At 42.5% G+C, this 19,382-nt stretch overlaps 1 protein-coding gene across 2 annotated transcripts in view; it reads left to right on the top strand.

The window, feature by feature from the left end:
- Window positions 1-2,106: 2,106 nt before the first annotated feature.
- dok6 (docking protein 6) overlaps window positions 2,107-19,382 on the top strand; it is a 527,037-nt gene continuing 509,761 nt past the window's right edge. For both annotated transcript variants that reach the window (XM_059971537.1, XM_059971547.1), the window contains exon 1: window positions 2,107-2,325. In XM_059971537.1, coding sequence (XP_059827520.1) covers window positions 2,260-2,325 — 66 coding nt within the window. In that variant the 5' untranslated portion in view covers window positions 2,107-2,259. The remainder of the gene's footprint in view (window positions 2,326-19,382) is intronic.

Genomic DNA, 19,382 nt, shown 5'->3' with positions numbered 1-19,382 from the left:
AACCATCATCAAAAAGCCCCTCCATCCAGGCCATCTTCTTGTAACTGCCATCAGACAAGACATACGGAAGCCCGAGTTTCCACACCACAGGTTCAGGAAATGTATTACCCATCAACCACCAGGCTCCTGAACCGGCATGAATAACTTCACTCTCCAAAACTCTGAAATGAATCCGAGATCCACAGAGTCCGTTTCAAGGACTCATTACAACTCGTGTACAAAGGATTGGTTTTGTTTGCATTGTTTGACTGCTTTTGCACGTTGCTTGATTATCAGTGTCTGTCTTTTATGTTTACTTTTCCATAAAATTTTATTGTATTTCTTTTTTCCTGACTGCAAGAAAATGTATTTCAAGGCAGTATATGGTAACATATACATAGTTGGATAATAAATTTATTTTGAACTTTGAACTTTCAATCCTTGTTTATGTTGACTCTTTCCCCAAGGCTGTGGAAATGAAAACAGAGTCAATGGAGGAGGCAGATTACCTGATGGTTTGGGTTGCATTGGGTCTTGGGCATAGCATTTACCATACCAGGCTGTGCTACATGCCGATAGGATGCTTTCTATAAAAAACGGTGAGGTTTAAGAAAGACATGTCAAATTCACTTACCCTCCTGAGGAAGCAGAGATGCTCATCTGCTATTTTGGTCATTGTGCCCACGTGGCTGGACTAGGACAAAATTATTGGTGATATTTAAACATAGGATTGTGGGCAGAATGAAACAGGGTTAGTGTATGATTAACGTGCTTGGCTGACGTGCCAGTTGCAGTGCTATATGACTCAATCTATCCCATAATTCTTACATCAAGGTCACTGACGGGTAGCATCAGCCTTCAGGGATAACAGTTCTCATTGCCTTTTGATTGTCCATATGAAGGGCTTTCAGGCCGCACACTATGGACTGGACACCTCTCAAAGTTCCCACCTCCTCCACCAGCCAATTTTATACTGTTACTGTACGTGCTGGATTGCAACTACATGTGCTGTGTGTGACTGTATGTACTGTGCTTGGCATCGGCCCCAGAGGAACTATGTTTACTGTATACCTGCGTACGTTTGAACGACAATACCCTTGAACTTGAATTGCCCCCTCCAAAACACTGTCTCTGAAAACCATGAGCGCTCGCCGCCCCATCCAGTATTATGCCATTCTGTACTATTTCGTGTCAGGTTTACTTGCAAGACAACCATCAGCACCTCCCCTTTAAGAGATGCCGCCCCCCTTGAAATGAAGGCTTCGGACACCTTCTGAGGGGTTGCAGTAAAAGACTTAACCTTGCCACGCACACACCTCCGAGACCTGTTCGTGAGGATTGTCAGATTTACCCCATTGTGGTTTTTATTCGTGACAAACAATGCTGTCAGTATCATAAGCTCAAGAGGTTGTGCAGAAGCTGGAAATCCAGAGAAACACACACGAAGTGCTGGAGGAAATCAGCAGGTCAGGCAGCATCTATGGAAACTAGTAAACAGTCGACGTTTCGAGCCGAGACCCTTCATCAGTCCAGTCCAAGTTAACAAATTTCACGACATATGCCGGTGATAATAAACCTGATACTGATTCTGACCTACTAAGTTCCTCCAACATCTCGTGTGTGTTTCTTTGTATAATATATGCAGCGTGTCTAAAGCAACGCATGCAAGATGCTGGAGGAGCTCAGCAGGTCAGGCAGCATCTACGGGAAAAAAAACAGTCGACTTTTCGTGCCGAGACCTGTCCTCAGGATAAATGTACATAAATTCTTCATTGACATATATAATTCCTCAGTGTATATAAATACTTCGTTGAAGAATATAACAGATATCGCCGATCTATAATAAAAACAAGGCAATCAATGTAAACTAGATTAAAAAGTTACCAACGGGAAGTGATGCAAAATCTAAAATCAATGCCTGTTCTTCTCCTTTTCACTTGATAAGATGTGCACAGTCTGCGGTTTACGCTCCGTTTGGTAAAAGACAGATTTCTGAAGCAAACCCCCTTTGACAACTGGGGATGGTGTAATCCAGGAAGCGGAGTTCGGGAAAAAAATCAGGTGACACACTCTGCCTCCCCGTTGAGATGGAATAGCCTCCGAGCCGGCTGAATACACACGCGAAGAGGAGGAGGAGAAGGAGGAGGAGGAGGAGGAGGAGAAGACGAAGACGAAGAAACCGGGTTAGCGCACACTCGAGGGCTCAACCGTGGAGCTGCCGGGGGAGAGGGCTCCCGGCTGAATAGGGACTTGCTCAGCAGTGGGAAAGCGACACCAGCCATGGCTTCAAATTTTAATGACATAGTGAAACAGGGCTATGTGAAAATTCGCAGCAGAAAACTGGGGGTGAGTGGAAATCCAGCGACAGCGCTTGTTAACAGCTGGTTTTAACAAAATCTCAATTGATACTAGCGCGACAGTATTGATGGGTATGGATGGGCTTTAAAAACTACAGATAAAACTGTGTGAATTAATAACAAAAGCAATAAGGTTGGCTTCGGTGTGTATGTTAAAAAGGCGCTGGTGAAGCCTAACTTTCCTTTAAAAGCGTGATTTCTCATCTGTCAGATTCGGTGCGTTTCCCACACTGATAGTGCGGAGTTTCTGAACGGGGAAATTGTCATTTATAGATTGTCCTAACCGGGACTCATGTTCATCGGCTTGTGCTGTGCAGAGGAGAAAAAATAAGACGAAGTTAAACATGTTCTTTTATCGTGAAAATGCCACCTGATTATATGCTCCCAGTATTTGCCTGTCTGTAATCGGCGGCATGGTTTTTCTATATGAGAACAGCCATGGTTTAAACGTCAATACATCCTGCTGGAATTTAATTACATTAAAAAACTGATCAATAATTTTGATCCAATTTTTCACGTAACTATTCGCCCGCTGTAGTGCCATCATGCATATTACAGAGAAATCATCTTGCACATAAAAATACATTGGAACAGATGACAAAGTCGTTTTTCACCAAACGTGCAGGAATCATTTTGCAAGTGTCAGTTTAGTATTTTGTGTCAGTGTCATTGTTTCTATGTGTCAGCACTTTACTTGCATTAAATGTTGTTTACATATGCAGCACACCTAGATAATCTGCTACTATTCCAAATGTGTCGCATTGTACTGCTGATTCTTGTTGGCAAAATAAAGGACACAAGTTTTGTATCAAGAGAGTCACGGGAGAAGATGAATGGAATTGAGTTATGAGTTCATTATTGGCGCTTGTTTGTTGTATTGTAATATTGCCCTAATTGGGTCAAGCAACAAAGTGTTATAGTAGCTAAACAGAATTATGAGGGGTGTAGACAGGGTAAAAACAATCAGGCTTTTGTCCTCCACTGAGGTTGGGTGAGACTAGAAGTCATAGGTTGAGGGTGAAAGGGAGAACGTCTTTACTCGGAGGGTGATGCGAGTGTGCAACCAGCTGCCAGCGGAAGTGGTGAATGTGGGTTCGATTTCAACATCTGAGAGAAATTTGAATGGGTACCTGAATGGGAGGGAATGGGTCGATGGATTAGGCAAGGTAATAGTTCAGCACGGAATAGATGGGCCGAACGGCCGGCTTCCATGACTGACTCTAGCTTCAGGAACTCAAGGCACGAACAACACCCGAAGTTGCAACACAATTGTTCAGATGTTGCCGTTCAAAGAACTTTCTAAAAAACATTTAACATGTTTCCTTGCTTCGTCCGTGTCAAGCCCTTAAAATAGATTCAAAGGCTACGTGAGCTTCTCCTCCAGTAACACAACGCATAATTGTCCAGTTTGTGAGGCAAGAATGTTCGTACAGTTTGTGCAGCTAGAAATGAATTATGCACTACCTTGGTGAAGATTGATGGAGTGGTGTGTTTTCCTCCGGAAATTTCGTTCGCTTGCTCTGATGGCGGGGCTTTTGGAGTTCCAGTTGATCTCCGTTTGTGTGAAATGTCGAATGTTTCCTAGAGAATCCGGCACACGCTCGCTTATCCGGCATATTGCGCCGTGCAGCCTTGTAACGTGTGCGAGACCTCAGTGGGCTAGCGATTGTTGCGAGAGGTTGAGCAAAGAGCTGTCGAATCTGGGCAGTGGTTTGAAGCGTTGGCTGGAAACGGACAGGAGGTGCAGATCTGGGTGGAAGCGTGTGAAATGGGAACGAAGGGGCCTCTTCCTAGCCAGTGCTGAGGGAAAACCTGGCCTTGGAAACTAGATTTCGACCAGTGTAACATGTTTCCCCCCATTTTATTGCCCTGATGAGATATTGGTACAGATGGTAGTTTATCTTGACCGGTTACTTAAATGCCGTTTAGGTATTCATAAATGTTCAATTTGTTTAAAACGATTCGAAGGCTGATAATCTGTGGACTCTGTATGTGCAGAGTATCGTGCAAAATGCTGGAGGAACTCAGCAGGTCAGGCGGAATCGATGGAAAGGGTTTTGGACTGAGACCCTTCATCAGGTGGAAGAAAAACACACTTTAAGAGTCCTGATGGACTTGTTGAGTTCTTCCAGCAAGTGTGTGTGTGTTAGTCTGGAATTCCAGCATCTGCTGAATTTCGTTATTGCAATTGCTTTTAACTCGATCTAATGTAATGTGCACCGTCGGTCTTATAAACCTTCCTTTGAGTTCTACATTTACGATCAAGATGAAGTATGAAGAGTTGCAGATTCTCACCCTGTGAACGGTGGTGTAAGGGTAGCCAGCTGTCTGCTTCTTGGAGAGATAGGATCTAAAATGGCAACGGACTTTTCAGATGGGCTGCCATAAAAGCATACTTTCCAAACAAATCACAAATTATGTGATTGAAACAATATTGACAGGACTGCTATAGCTATTGTCTGGCAAGTTCAGAGCTTGTATCTGCCACGGAGTGTGAGACAGTTTATCAGTGATACACAAGGCAAAGGATTAATCTTCTTAATAAGCTCCATTGCCGAAATGGGTATTTGGTTTCTGGATAAAATCCCTTCTTTCTCTATTACTTGTATTTATTTTTCTATTTAGAATATGCATAAATCTGACGGCACTCAGTTAAGGCTATAATTAAAGAGTGGCTTAGTGAGTTTCTGCCCCAGGAATGAGAGAAACTGAGAGCAGGGGCATGTCATTCCTGGACCTTACCTCTGCCATTAAGAACACAGACCATAAGACATTAGGGCAGAATCAGGCCATTCGACCCATTGGGACTGCACTGTCATTTAAGACTGACAGTGTGTTGAAACTGAACATGCAATCATTTGGACTAGCTGTAATGTGCACATGCTGAGTCAGAACATGGCTCGGGGCTGCATTCATTTCCTGTCAGATCTCTATAAATCTTGACTCCTTACAGTAAAATAAGTCTATTCAAGAATATAAGACCATAAGACATTGGAGCAGAATTAGGCCATTCAGCCCATCGAGTATACTCTGCCACTTTATCAAGGCTGATTTATTACCACTCTCAATCCCTTTCTCCTGCCTTCTCCCTATAACCTTTGACACCCTGAATAATCAAGAACGTATCAAACTCAGTTGTAAATATACTCAATGATTTGGCCTGTACAGCCATTTGTGTCAATGAGTTCCACAGATTCACCACCCTCTGGCTAAAGAAATTCCTCATAATCTCTGTTCTAAATGGATGTCCCTCTATTCTGAGGTTGTATCCTTTGTACCTAGAATCACTCACTATAGGAACCATCCTCTCCACATCCACTTTATAGATTTCAATGAGACCCCCCCCCACCCCGCATTCTTTTAAACTCCAGTGAGTACAGGCTCAGAGCCATCAAACACCCTAGACTCTCTCGAATTCATGGCATACTACTTGTGTCCTCCACAGTGAAGACTGATGCAAAATGCTCATTAAGTTTTTCTGTTATTTCTTTGCTTCCATTGCTACTTTCTCAGCATCATTTTCCAATAGTCTGATATCTACTCTCACCTCTCTTTTACTCCTTATTGTATATATCTGAAAAAAAATTTTTGGTATCCTCTTTGCTATTATTGGCTAGCTTTCCTTTATATATGATCTTTTCTGCAATGTTCTGCAATTCCCTTTACTCCATTGGAATGCTGATACATTCGACTTTGTCTCTCTCTCTCAGACCACATGCTGAACTCTATCATATTATGATCACTGCCTCCCAAGGGTTCCTTTACCTTAAGCTGTATAATCAATTCTAGTTCATTACACAACACCCAATCCAGATTAGCCTTTCCACGAGTGAGCACAACCACAGGCTGCTTTAGAAAGGTTTCTTGTAGTCAGATTTCCTCTCTTGGAATCCAGCACCAACTTGATTTTCCTAATCTACCTGAAAATTGAAGTCCTCAAAACTATTGTAACAATATGTTCAATGGCAGGCTCCACAGCCATCTGAAATAAAGAGTTCCTAAAATCCATACTCCTCTGAGAGAAGAAAGTTCCTTTCTTTGCTTTGTTTTATTTGGACAACCCCTTATTCTGAATTAATGCTTCTGAGCTCAGAATTTCCTTGCAAAGTGAAACATTCTCTCTGTATCTACCTCAAGTTCTCTCAGTGTTTTAGTTCCAAAAAATTGTCAAAAATTCCAATGAGTTCAACTTGCTGTACCTTTTTCATCAACCCTTCCTCCTAGAACTCATTCCAGTGAACCTTTGCTGAACAGTCATCAATATCAGAACATTTCTCAATTAAATAGATAAAAATATCTTAAATTTAGAATGTTGTATCAGGCAATTAAAGAATATATTGTTTCTGTCTTTATAGAAGACACAAATGTACTGGAATACAAAGGACTTGAAAGAATTAAGAGCGAAAAGCAATCAATATTAATTTAAAAATACTAGAGAGGCCATAAATCCTAAGGATCTGTTGATTTATGACATAGAATTTGAAAGAGATGACTGCTGGAATATTAGATGTATTGGTTGTCATTTTTCAGAATTACTGTATATAGATTCTGGAATAGTTCCTGTGGATTGGAGCATGGCATATATGATTCCATTATTTCAGAAATAATTTCAGAGAGAGTTAAAATGTGTATCTACTAAGCAGTTTGCCTAATACGATGAGAAACTATCGATCAGCATTGTTCTTGTGAATGTTGGGCAGGGTGAGGGTCAGTCCTGATTGGTGATGGCTTTCACTGTTAAACATTCACATAAAGGTCTCCAACATGATTGGTTGGGTGAAACACCTGAAGGCTGGTGACATTCATAGAGTGATAGCCCTGTTAGAACTTAGCACTTTAGGAGGCGAGAGTTAAAATTTAGCAAGAGAATTCCATCTTTTTGGAGAGTAGATTGCCAGTGAAGAAAGAGTGAAAATAAACGTCTCATGATCCTGATCACGGATTACGAATTGCAGTCATGTTTGCCTATAACTATACCCTGGTGTTTATTCATGCTGAACTTTTGATGAGATTGAAGCCTTGTTAAAAACAACTTTTGCTTTACAGAATGGAGTTATTCTTTACAGAATCCACTGTCTTGAAGGATTCATTGCCTGTAGAGCACATTCTTGGTTTTAAAACAATGACACAAGTAAATGTAGGAATAACAAGCACTAATTTTTAACTGAAATGCTTTGTGGGTAAAGGGTGTTTTATTTAATAGGTCTGCTGCCCTCAGTGTGTGTGTGGACACAGCTATGGAGTGAGCTAAACAATCACATGAGACAGAAGCTTTCTTTCAGGGTTTTTAAGAGGATATCTTTTATTTTAGTGAAAAGATATTACATTTCAAAGACAAATAAAGAGTGAATGAAGATGAATGTCTTTCCATCATGTGCAGAATAAAGATTACCTGTGCAGGAAGCGGTGCAATAAAAAGGCTTGCGTACAGGAAGTGATGTTCACAAAAATGAGCTTTTCCTCGAGAGGCCAAAGCAATAGGTGACTCAATTATATATTTGTAATCCTACAGATGCCCGTTTGCCTGTCAGGACTGGATTATACTTGTAGTCTATGGTGGCAAACCAAACAAATTAACCACCAATTTCAAAGCAAAAGTCAATTTGTTATCAAAGTACAGGTAGTCCCCGAGTTACGAATGTCCGACTTACAGACAACTCGTACTTATGTCTGCCATTTGAAGTCAGATTGCGACGCCATCCGCCATTTTAAGTTATTGCCGTTGACACAGTGTTCAGTGTTTAACTTTGTACTTGGCTTAAAATTTTCTTAGTCAGATTCACCCTGACCCCCCCCCCCCCCCCCCCCGTTCCGGTTGGCTGGTGGTGCAGTTGGATCAGCACCGGGCTAGAGAACAGAGACTCCCGAGTTCAATTTAGTGACAGACCCCTCCCGTGCCGGGTTGATGTCGATCCAGTGACTCCTGTACCATCTGTGCGAGGTTGATGTTGAGCTTGCAACTCAACCTCGTAAAAAAAAAGTCACCTCCAGTTTAAATTCCCACGCGGAATATTGTGGAGGATCAAATGCCCAAACCCCACACAGCCCCCACTTGTCACATTTAACCTGTCTCAGTGCGGTGCAGTTTAGGACCCGGGGAATTCAGTGTGGTGGTTCTTGGGACCCGGCGGACCTCCGAAGCTGGTGCAGGTCAGGACCTGCCGCCCGCAGTGTTTCTGTTCTATTGAAGGGAAGCGATCGCGATTGAAAATAAAGTGGAAATAATAAAGCGTTTGGAAAGAGGTGAAACGCCATCGGTCATTGGAAAAGCGTTAGGCTACAGTCAGTTAACGATCGGAACAATTTTAAAGGATAAAGTGAGAATAATGGAACATGTGGAAGGCCCTGCCCTGTTGAAAGCTACAATTATTACTAAGCAACGCAGTGGTTTAATTATTGGAATACATACATTTCTTAAGTGTTTTATATGCATAGAAAGGTAAAATATATACTATATACTAAGACAAACGTTTGACTAAATGACGCTAAATAATACCGGATGTACTTGTTCCAACATACGTACAAATCCAACTTAAAGACGGGCTCAGGAACGGAACTCGTACGTAACCTGGGGACTGCCTGTATAGGTTACCATGTACTACCTCGAGAGCCATTTTTGCAGGCATTAAGAAATTCACTTGAAATTCTGAAAAGCTATACATAAAACTGACAAACAACAATATGCAAAAGAAGACCCTGCTGTTTGTTAACTTTTAGATAGTGCAGATACCATTGATGCCTGCCCTCCAGTCAGCCAAAGAGACAAATGTAATAACGGATGGGATAATGAGCCCAAGTCCCTGTTCTTGTGCTCTATTTAAAACAGAGGGAAGAGATGAGAGATTGCTATTCCCTCAGACTGCCTGCATTGATGGCAAAGGATGCACCAGAACCACCCTTGTTTATTTGTTCTACTGCAGAAAAAATGTCTCAACATTTTTGCACTTTAAAGTGTGGAGCAAACTGCCGTTGTCTCTCCCGGTTTGTTGGGTATTGATGTAGAAGTAATGATGTGTTCTTTTATTTTGCAGTCTGGTATAGTGACTTGGATCAGAATTGATAATCTTTTCAGGGTCTGCTCAGCAGACTTTGTTTTAAAGTAGGAGCCAGAAAGCTGCACTTCCTGACCTCTCAGTTGTGAAGTTAATGTTCTTATCACTGTTGGTATACATAGCCATTTTCTGCTGAAGCAATAACTGGAATCCCACCAGGGAAAACTGACGTTCATGGCTAATTGGTAGCAGAATTTGCTAGTTAAACTTCAAAGTAATACATGGGATCCATTAAGAAGAAAGTAAAGCTTTTTTTTTAAATTATTGTCATTAAATTGAAAGGAAACTACTTTAATAGGAGTAAGAAAAATATTGAATAATTCTTGCATTTTTTGTTCTGGTGGGATTGTGACTTCTCATAATATTGAATGTTTCTGAGATGTACTTCCTTTCAGCATTGTTTCAACAAGTTCATTGCATAATCTTTAGATCAGTACAGTATGCGTTTGAATGCCACTTGGAGTTTATTTCCTCAGTCTGGAAGGGCTGAGACAGAAAAGATCCTTGGGCAAAATATGGAAAGGCTAGACTGCAGGTGCTGAAAAATGAGTTGCTGAAGAAACTCAGCAGGTCAGAAAGCATCCTTCCATCTGGACTGATGGCAGAGGGGAGATCTCCAGTATAAAGAGCGAGGCTCATATGGGGCAAGAGCTGGCAAGCAATAAGTGGATGCTGTGAGGCGGGGTTCCATGGGCAGATGGCGTCTTAGGAAAGGCATCGGGCAAAGAGAGAGACTGAGGCTTGGCAGATGAGATATGGAGGTAACAAAGGGCTATAGATTATTTCATTTTATAACAGGAATTAAATAAGGGAGATACAGTGGGCAGATGGGAGCAGTGGGGGGAAGAGGACCCAATGGGAGGAGTGCATGACTGATGGGCAGATGGAGTAGATGGGGGAGGAGAAAGAAATTGGAGATAAGGGAGAGAGAAAGAGATCAAAGGGGAATGGATCGTATGACATTGGATAAGTAAGTTTTCATCTGCCCCACCTCTCTTTACCTCTTTATATTACTACCTCCCCTCTACTCTTTCAGCTCAGATGATTAGTCTCCACATGAAATGTCGACTGTACACTTTCCTGCTGAAAGTTGCTGCTTGACCTGCTGAATTCTTCCGACAGGTTACTTTTTGCTTCACACGGTATACATTCAGCGTGCTGCCCACGAGTGGCTCTAATTTTCTGATTGGTTCTTGCAATGCCATTTGAAGCTACTGTTGATGCTGTCAGCTGGCTCTATGATCTTTTGAGCTGGATTTCTAACAGGCCTACTTGGTGATCCATCAATTGATCCTCACTTAATCCTTCAGGTTCCAGTGAAATAATGATGAGCATGTTTCCTAACTAAGGCCTATATGATTGTATGAGGTGGAGAGAGATTAATAGTGTTATATTAGTTGTAGAACACATGGCAGTGCATCAGTAGCCTGTTTTAAACTCTGCATGATTTTGTTTCCCATTAACCACCTCCTGAGACCAATTTCAATCCACAGAAGCATGATCTCAGAAGTAACTAAAATCAGTTTTAAGTTTGGTTACATTTGTTTCTGAAATGATATTGACAAACCAAAGGGAAAAAAATACCTCTGAACAGAGAAGGTGACCAAGGACTAAAAACGGTGTGGGAATTACTATGTATTAAATGTTTCATTTTGAGTATGAAATGGGTGCAAAGGTTTCCAATTTAGCACGGAGTCTGTTGGCAGCCACCCTGCTGCTGGCTTTCTTGATGAACCAATGAATGAGCTGGTATAGCAGGCAATTCTACCTTGCATATTCACTGATCCAAATTCAGATTTGACTCCGGTGCTGTCTATTTGGAGCTTACGCGCTTTCAAGTTAAGTCTATTGCAGTGTGCACCAGCACATTGAGGTGAGGCACAGTACAACAAAAACTTGCTTGCAGTAACATCGGGGCTCTAGGTACAGACAATACATTTGGTTTATTTATATAAGCTAATCTTATGTATACAGCCATACTAAAGAGTACTTGTACATTGTGTTTAATAGGATTGCTTTTACATTTACTGTGTGGTTTATGCTTATTGTCTTTCTTAAGCCCCATTGGTTCAAGAGTAACAAGCATTTTGTTCTTCCTTACACTGGTGTCCTGAAGAATAACAGTAGACAGTCTTGAATCTTGAAAGTCGTAAGTTACACCCTTCAGTGGGGTGAGGTTTTTGGAGGACTGCAAAAGCAAGACATTAGTTCAACAAAAAACAAAGATATGATCAAAGCTGTGACAATGGTAGTGCAAGAGGTGCTCCATTGCTAAAGTAAGGTTAGGGTTGTGCAGGTTGCTTCAGGTCCCGATGACTGTAAAATGAATAGCTTTTCCTGACTTGAGACTTTTCTCCCTCCCTGTCTGACCACTGTGATGAGAGTTCTTGAGGATAGATGCTGCCTTTTCTCCCCAGGCACTCTGGTCTCCTCCCACGTCACAGGTTATTTGGTCACTATAAATTTTCTACTGTGCAAGTCTCTAACTTGGGGTAATTTCTCCCCCTCCACCTTTTCTGTTTTTACATTTTTCATTTTGGCTGCCCTCTTACCCCTTCTCTTCACCTCCCACTGGTGTCCCTCCTCCTTGCCTTTCTCCCATGGTCCATTGTTGTCTCCTGTCAAATTTCTTCCTTTTCAGCCCTTTACCTTTTCCACTTATCACCTCCCAGCTTCTCACTTCATCCCCCCTCCCTCACTGGTTTTCACTTATCACCTGCCAACTTGTTCTTCTTATCCTTCCCCCTCCTTTATTCAGGCTCCTTCCCCATTCCTTTCCAGTCCTGATGAGGGGTCTTGGCCCAAACATTGACTGCTTATTCCCTCCACAGATGCTACTTGACCTGTTGAGTTCCTCCAGCACATTGTATGTGTTACTCTGGATTTCCAGCATCTGCAGAGTCTCTTGTGTGTTGGAGAATCTGAGGATTGGGGATGGGTGCTGCTGTTGTACAGGCTGATGTGAGCAGATTACAGAGAAATAAGTGTGGGAATGGGCGTGAGGGGTATGCTGTGACAGCTCCATATACTTGAAAAACAGAATGGCCTTCAATATCATATGGAAATGTTTGCTTCTTGGACTGTGCAATTCAGAAAGCTTAATTAATTTTTTTTGGATTACGGTCTTTAGGGAAAAGGGATAGTAATATACTTAAAGTTTACATAAAAGTTGAACATTGGATTCTGAAGCTTGGGTCCTCAAGGTATGAGACATACGTTGACTGTGATAAATTGGGGAAAAGGTGTTAAAGGATAAAACATAAACAAGCAGTGGCCAACATAGCAAGAATTAATACATTTTACAACAAACTTGGATCAATTATATTGGCACAAAAACCCAGTAGGAGAGGTGGTCCAACCATGCCTAATAAGAAAAGATCTGCAGATACTGGAAATCCGAGCAACACATACAAAATGCTGGATGAACTCAGCAGACCAGGCAGCATCTATAGAAAAGAGTGCAGTCGACATTTCAGGCTGAAACTCTTCAGCAGTTACAGTATCAGATTAAAGGAAGCAGCTTGCAATATTGTCAACAAGATCAATGGACTTGTGGACTGGGGAAATTTAGAATTTCGAAGATCAAAGTCGAGATAACTGTCAAGTAATTATAAAAAGGATAGTAAATATTTCTATAGCATGTTTACAGATTTTTAAATAATTCTTTATGCAAAATGAAAAACATTAATAAAACATTTATTGTTAGTCCCTTAACAGACTGAGACTGAAGAAGTTATCATGTAAAATGTAAAAATGGCAGAGAATTGAAACATGCTTTGTGTATCTGCCTTTAAAGAAGAAGATATAGAAAGTGGTGCATTAGTAGTGGTGTTGTACAGACCTGGAGTGAATGAGGAGTTCCCCTGGCTTCACCTATCCCTTCCCAGTGTAATGCCCTGGTCCATATATTTTACTGCTGTGCTGTATGTGTTTCATTTTGTGCTGTTCTGTGCCAGCTACTTGTTTTCAGCTTAAGTGTGGGTTATTGTTGAAGATAAGGGATGAGGAGACGTGTCTGCCATCCAATTAGGATGGTCGAATTGAAGAGGAGGTTTCTCTGGTGAGGGGCACTAAGGTTGGGCTTGGGTTTTATTTTTGAGTGGTTCAAGAGAGACGAAGCGAGAAGACACTGGAGAGAAAAGGTCGTAGGATTTGACCTGGAGTGGGACCATGATTTGTCAAAGCCCAGGGTGAGATCAATTGAGGATTGGTGACTTGGGGAAACCGTGAGCTACAACTTGTGCATATTAGACTATTTCATTAAACTGGGCCCCTTTCTTTTTTTTTCTTTTTGTTACCAACCTTTTAGTCAAATTAAGAATCATAAAGAATTTAATTGTATGCGGTGTAGTGTCTGTTATTTCATGGCACTCATTTGTAACGGTAACAAATTACATGGCATCCACACAAATGGGGTTTTGCGGTGGGCTCGTGCTTCCATCTCACGTTTGGCGGGCCCAGAGATTGTCTTCTCTAGACTTACGCAGCTGAAGAAACCAGAATATTTCACCAGCTTCTCAGGTCGGGGTTCAGGGTCCAGTGGCACGGACTGCGAGGTGACTGCCAACTCTACTGTTCAGGTCTTGGTTGGATTGCTCTTTGTCTAGAATCACCCCCTTGATCTTATCACTATGGGTGACCCTACCAGGAGCAAAGCACCAGATGGCTAAAACCAAGATGGTATTGCTGTCATGAGTTCAGGAACCATCTTCAAGGTCCTTGTCCTAATGCTACAGTATCCCTGCCTGATAGTAGGGGGTTAAAATATAGTTGGAGATTGAGGGATCATAGACAATGGTAAGGGACCTACATATGTACCACACCTGATAAATATCTCAGATGGGTGGAATGGAGACCCCGACAAACTTCTCAGGAGTCCTTGCAATTCTTTATAGGGCCTTACGGTCAAACGTCTTGCAATTCCCAAACCAGACAGTGATGCAGCTGGTCAGGACACTCTCGATGGTGGTGTTGTGAAAATTGATTAGAATGGGGGGAGTGGGGAGCCTCGCTCACCTCAATCTCCTCAGGAGGTGGAGGCAGCACTGTGCTTTCTTGACTAAGTAGGTGGTGTTGCGGAGCCAGGTGAGATCGTCTGTTATGTGCACACCCAGAAACTTGGTGCTCCTAACACTCTCCAAGGTATAGTCATTTCTGTGCAATGAGTGGTGATCAGTCTGCACCTTCCTAAAATCAACGATCATCTCTTTTGTCTGGTCCATTTTGTGACTCAAATTGCTGTGCTCGCACTGTTTTGCCGGCTGCTCTACCTCCTCTCTGGGTGCCGTCTCATCATTGTTGTTGATGAGGCCGTCCAATGTTGTGCCAAGAGCAGACTTGATGATTCATTTTGAATTGGATCTGGCAGTGTGTCAGCAGCATGAACAGAGACGAGCTGAGCCCACAGTCATGGGGGGGGGTGGCGAGGTGGGAGGGCACTGGTTCTCAGCTTGATGGAGATAAAGGTGCTGCCACCAACACAAACTGACTGTGGCCTTGCTGTCAAGAAGTCCAAGATCCAGTTACAGAGAGAGGAGTTGATACCCAACAAGGACGGTGGATGCACCAGCTTCTGAGGGAAGTTCGTATTAAAGGTCTTGCCAAAGTTGATAAACAGCATCCTGGTGTACGAGGCACCATTTTCCAGATGGAACAGCATGGAGTTGAGTCCAGAGGCTATGGCATCATCAGTGGACCAATATGAGTGATAAGTGAACTAGACAGGGCCGAAAATGGCAGGACACTGGGATTTAATATGATCCATAACCAACCATTCACAGCACTTCATTATTGAGGTTATATTGCCACTGAACAGTGGTCGTCAAGGCAGATTACTGCTGCCCCCTTGGGAAACAGATTGGTGATGGCTGTCTTGAAGTCTTTGGGGACAGTGGGCTGTTTCAGAGAAATGACAGCGATGCCTCTGATAACCGCATAGTCCCTCAGCACCCAACAAAGTATGTTCTCAGGACCTGCAGCTTTACGTGGTTGATCCTGGCTAGGGTTTTCCTCACATCAGCTGTAGCCACACAGAGTGCGTGCTCCTCGGGAGGACGGGGGTGGGTGAGGTGTGTGGTGGGGGTTTCCTCACTAGCACGTTGTTCCGTGCATCAAACCGAGTGTAAAACACATTCAGCTTATCAGGAAGAGAGAGATCATTATTGTTGACAGGGTCAACATGGTCCATTATGGTCGGAATGCCCTGCCACATGCGCCGTGTGTCTCGGGTTGCACGTTCTCTGTCAATAATCCCGTTTTACCCTCCTGAGGGCATGGGAAAGCACAGCTCTTGCTGACCTGAGAGCTGTCTTAAGGCCCAATCTGAAGGCAGAGTCTCAATATTTCAGCAAACTGCTGTCAGCCACAGCTTCTGATATTACACACATGGAAGTGTGTAATAACGGTGACATCCTCAAAGCACTTTCCTATATACCAGGGGTTCCCAACCTGGGCGCCACAGACTCCTTGCTTAATGGTGTTAGTCTATGGCATAAAAATGGTTGGGGACCACTGCTATGTACTGTAGTCAGTCACAGATCCCACGTACTCATCAATGTTAATGTGGTGGTCATAGGTAGCCACCTCCCTGAACGTGTTCCAGCCTGTGATTTCAAAATGGTCCTGTAATGCTGAGGTTGCTCCTTCTCACCAGGTCTTTATCTCCTTTTGAACTGGCTTGACCAGTGCTGTATATGCAGGAATTAGCATAACAGATAAGTGGACTAGAGTATCCAAGGTGGGGTGGGGAGCAGCTTTGTATGTACCAGGGATGTTGGTATAAACCAGGTCTAATGTGTTCTCACCTCCAGTAGCAAAGACACCCTGCTGATAGAATTTGGGCAGGACTGATTTTAGTATGGCTGAAGTTTGGTTCACATCCTTGCCACAACGCTGATACAACTCTTGTCAAAATTTAAATGACAGCTCCTCTTATCACTGTGATGAGTGTAATCGAATGCCCACACATATTTCCCACCATTGCTCAGTGAGGGATTGCGCATGTGGTTCCTGCTCTGTCTTGGCTCCTCTTTGATCTTTGTGCCAAGTTGGGGGAGAAAAAATGGTGTCCACGTTGGAGACGTGGTCATTATTCGTAGGGATGGAGAACTCTTGAAGAGAGTGATGATGGCAGTGAACAGACAGATTCAAGGTACCAAATCCGTTCCTGGCTCCATATTGCATGATACATTTCTAGTTCCATGTCCAGATTTACACTGAGTGTAAGGGGATGCTGTACAAACTGGTTGGAGCCAATGCCCTAACTCAGCATTATCCAATGCCTTCACTCAGAATGAGAAAAACACGGTTGAATCCCACTTAGTATGCAAGGCCTGCTGCAATTCGCAATTGATTTTTATTTTTGTTTAATACTTAATTTGCCATTAACCCTGATGTGACTTAGATTTAGGACATGAGTCATGAATATTAGGCACTCTGACGTTTTTTTTGATCAAGGGATTGTGCACAAGGATGGCTTTTATGTGGAAGTTGTGAGCCATTAAATTGATGTTGCTGGTTCTTATGCTCTTTAAAAAATGCACTCATTAAGATGAAGGATGTGAATGCATATAACAATTTTCATTTCAGTGCCCATCACCAACAATCTCTTGTTAACTGCTGCATGACCAAATGCCACACTTGTACTTGGCCTAGCAATGTATTCCAACCGTGTCTCAGCAGAGAAAGCTGTTGTGTGCCAGTGTGCAATTTTTAAAAATGGTCTCGGCACGGGAATACTTTTTTTCGGAGATGTCTTTTTGTTTTTTTATTCAAGGTAGCGCCGAGTTGACATCTCTTTTATGGCTCAGACTTAGCTCTCTTTTAAGTTCACGGGGATGATTTTTAGGAGAGAGAGGGGGGAGTTGGGGTCAGGTTAGGTTTTAGGGATATGGCTGTTCGGGAGACAGAGGTGAGATTAGTGTTTAGTGACAGGGATGTGGGGAAGTTAGAAGTCTCATTTCACAATTATAGCTTGCATACAGAGGAGATTTACAGAGCATTGATCTGATTCTGGATTCCAAAATTGTCTTCATGTACAGAGGGTGGGCCAGCGTCCTTAATGCTTTATTCAGCTTGTGCTCTTGTTATTTGCCAACCTGCAGTAGCTCTGGTCTCTGCAAATGTCTTCTTTTTAATCACAAACAGAGAGAACATCTGCAGATGCTGGAAATCCAAGCAACACACACAAAATGCTGGAGGAACTCGGCAGGCCGAGCAGCATCTGTGGAAAAGAGTATGGTCAATGTTACGGGCTGAGACCCTTTAGCAGGACTGGAGAAAAAGATGAGGATTAGAGTGATCTTTAATGCTTCTCTGTTGCTTTTCCTTCCAGCCCTACCGTCTGTAGAGGTCTCTATCATTATACCCTCTGACTTTCTATTCATAGTAAGACATGTTAGAGGAACTCAGCAGATCAGGCAACGTTCATGGAAAGGAAGAAAGAGTTGACACTTTGGGTTGAGACTCTTTATCAGGACTGGAAAAGAATGGGGAAGAATCCAGAATAAGAAAATAGGGGTGGGGTTGTGGGGAAGATGAATGTGTACAAGCTTGAAGATCATTGGTGAAACCAGGTGAGTGGGGGAGGATGAAGTGAGAAGCTGGCAGGTGATAGGTGAAAAAGGTAAAAGCCTGAAGAAGAAGGAATTTGATAGGAGAAGAGAGTGGACCATGGAAGAAAGGAGACATGGCACCAGAGAGAGCTGATAGGCAGCTGAGGAGAAGGGAAGAGGTAAGGGTGGAGCCAGAATGGGGAATGGAACAAGAAAGAAAGGGGAAGGTGGGAGAAATTATCAGAAGTTAGAGAAATTAATGCAGGTTATAGGCTATTTGGACAGAATAGTCAGTATTGTTCCTTATTTTGTGTGTTACTGTGGATTTCCAGCATTTGCAAACGCTTTGTATTTCTGACCTTCTGTGCAGTCCATGCCCTCAACTGCCAATGCCCCAAATTCTAGCAATTCCTTTCTGATGCTCCCTGTTGTTGTGTTAAAATGCCTCTTTCAAATTCTTGTATTTACTGGAGCTTTAGCCAGCTGCACTGATATCTCTGCATTCCTCACCATCTAATTTTATCTGACAACATTGCTATAAAATGCATTAAACATTTTGTCTTCATTGTTGCACATTTGTAGGACTTTTAACACTGAAGCTTGTGGCTTCAGTTGACAATATTAATGGTTAATGCTGTTTTTAATGAAAAAATGCTGTACTCTGCCCAGAGGCTTTCTTGTTAATTGATGGTTGCACAGTTGAGGAACAATGATCGTTTCATCTTCAAACCTATTGACAACTGCTTAGCAATTATGGATTGCTACTCAGTGGGCAGTTGAAATTTGTGCTCAGAAGTTGCTTAAAGCATCATTAATGTTCAGATATTGTAGCGCTGCTTTTGTTGGGAGCTGGGTGATTGCAGGTGTGGGGCCTTATCACAAATAGTTTCCTTGAAGGCCTGGGCAAACACAGACTGATTCACCACCTGGATTCTAGTCAGGAGTAAACACTTTTTATTTTATTTAGAGGTACAGCAGAGAACAGGCACTTCCAGCCGAACAAGCCACACCACCCAGTAACTCACATATTAACTAACAGTAACTAACCTAATCTCAGGACAATTTACAGAGTCAGGTTTACTGTTACTTTACTAGCTATGGGGTTGGATTTTCAATAAAAAAAAACCTGATGCTCCTTTGGTTAATTTCTCATAGTGCTGTATTTTTCATGAATGTATGAGCATTGAGCTCATTGGAGGTCAAAACCTAGTAACTTGTCCATCTTTGGAATATCATAGGAAACTGGAGCACCCGGAGAAAACACAGGCATTCATGTACAATCTGCTAATAGATGGAGACTGAGTTGAACTCCGGGTTCCGATGTTCCGAGATGTAATAGCGTCGCGCTGATCGCTATGTTACTGTGGCACTTCAGATTGCAATGGGAAGCTGCAGAGGCATTTCAAGCATACCAGTTTAGCAGCTATAGAGGATTTAAGAAA

This window comes from Hypanus sabinus, chromosome 1 (assembly GCF_030144855.1).
Source record: "Hypanus sabinus isolate sHypSab1 chromosome 1, sHypSab1.hap1, whole genome shotgun sequence".
Taxonomy (NCBI): Eukaryota; Metazoa; Chordata; class Chondrichthyes; order Myliobatiformes; family Dasyatidae; genus Hypanus; species Hypanus sabinus.
Note: the sequence above shows the minus strand (reverse complement) of the source record. Positions and strands in the feature narration are given on the sequence as shown.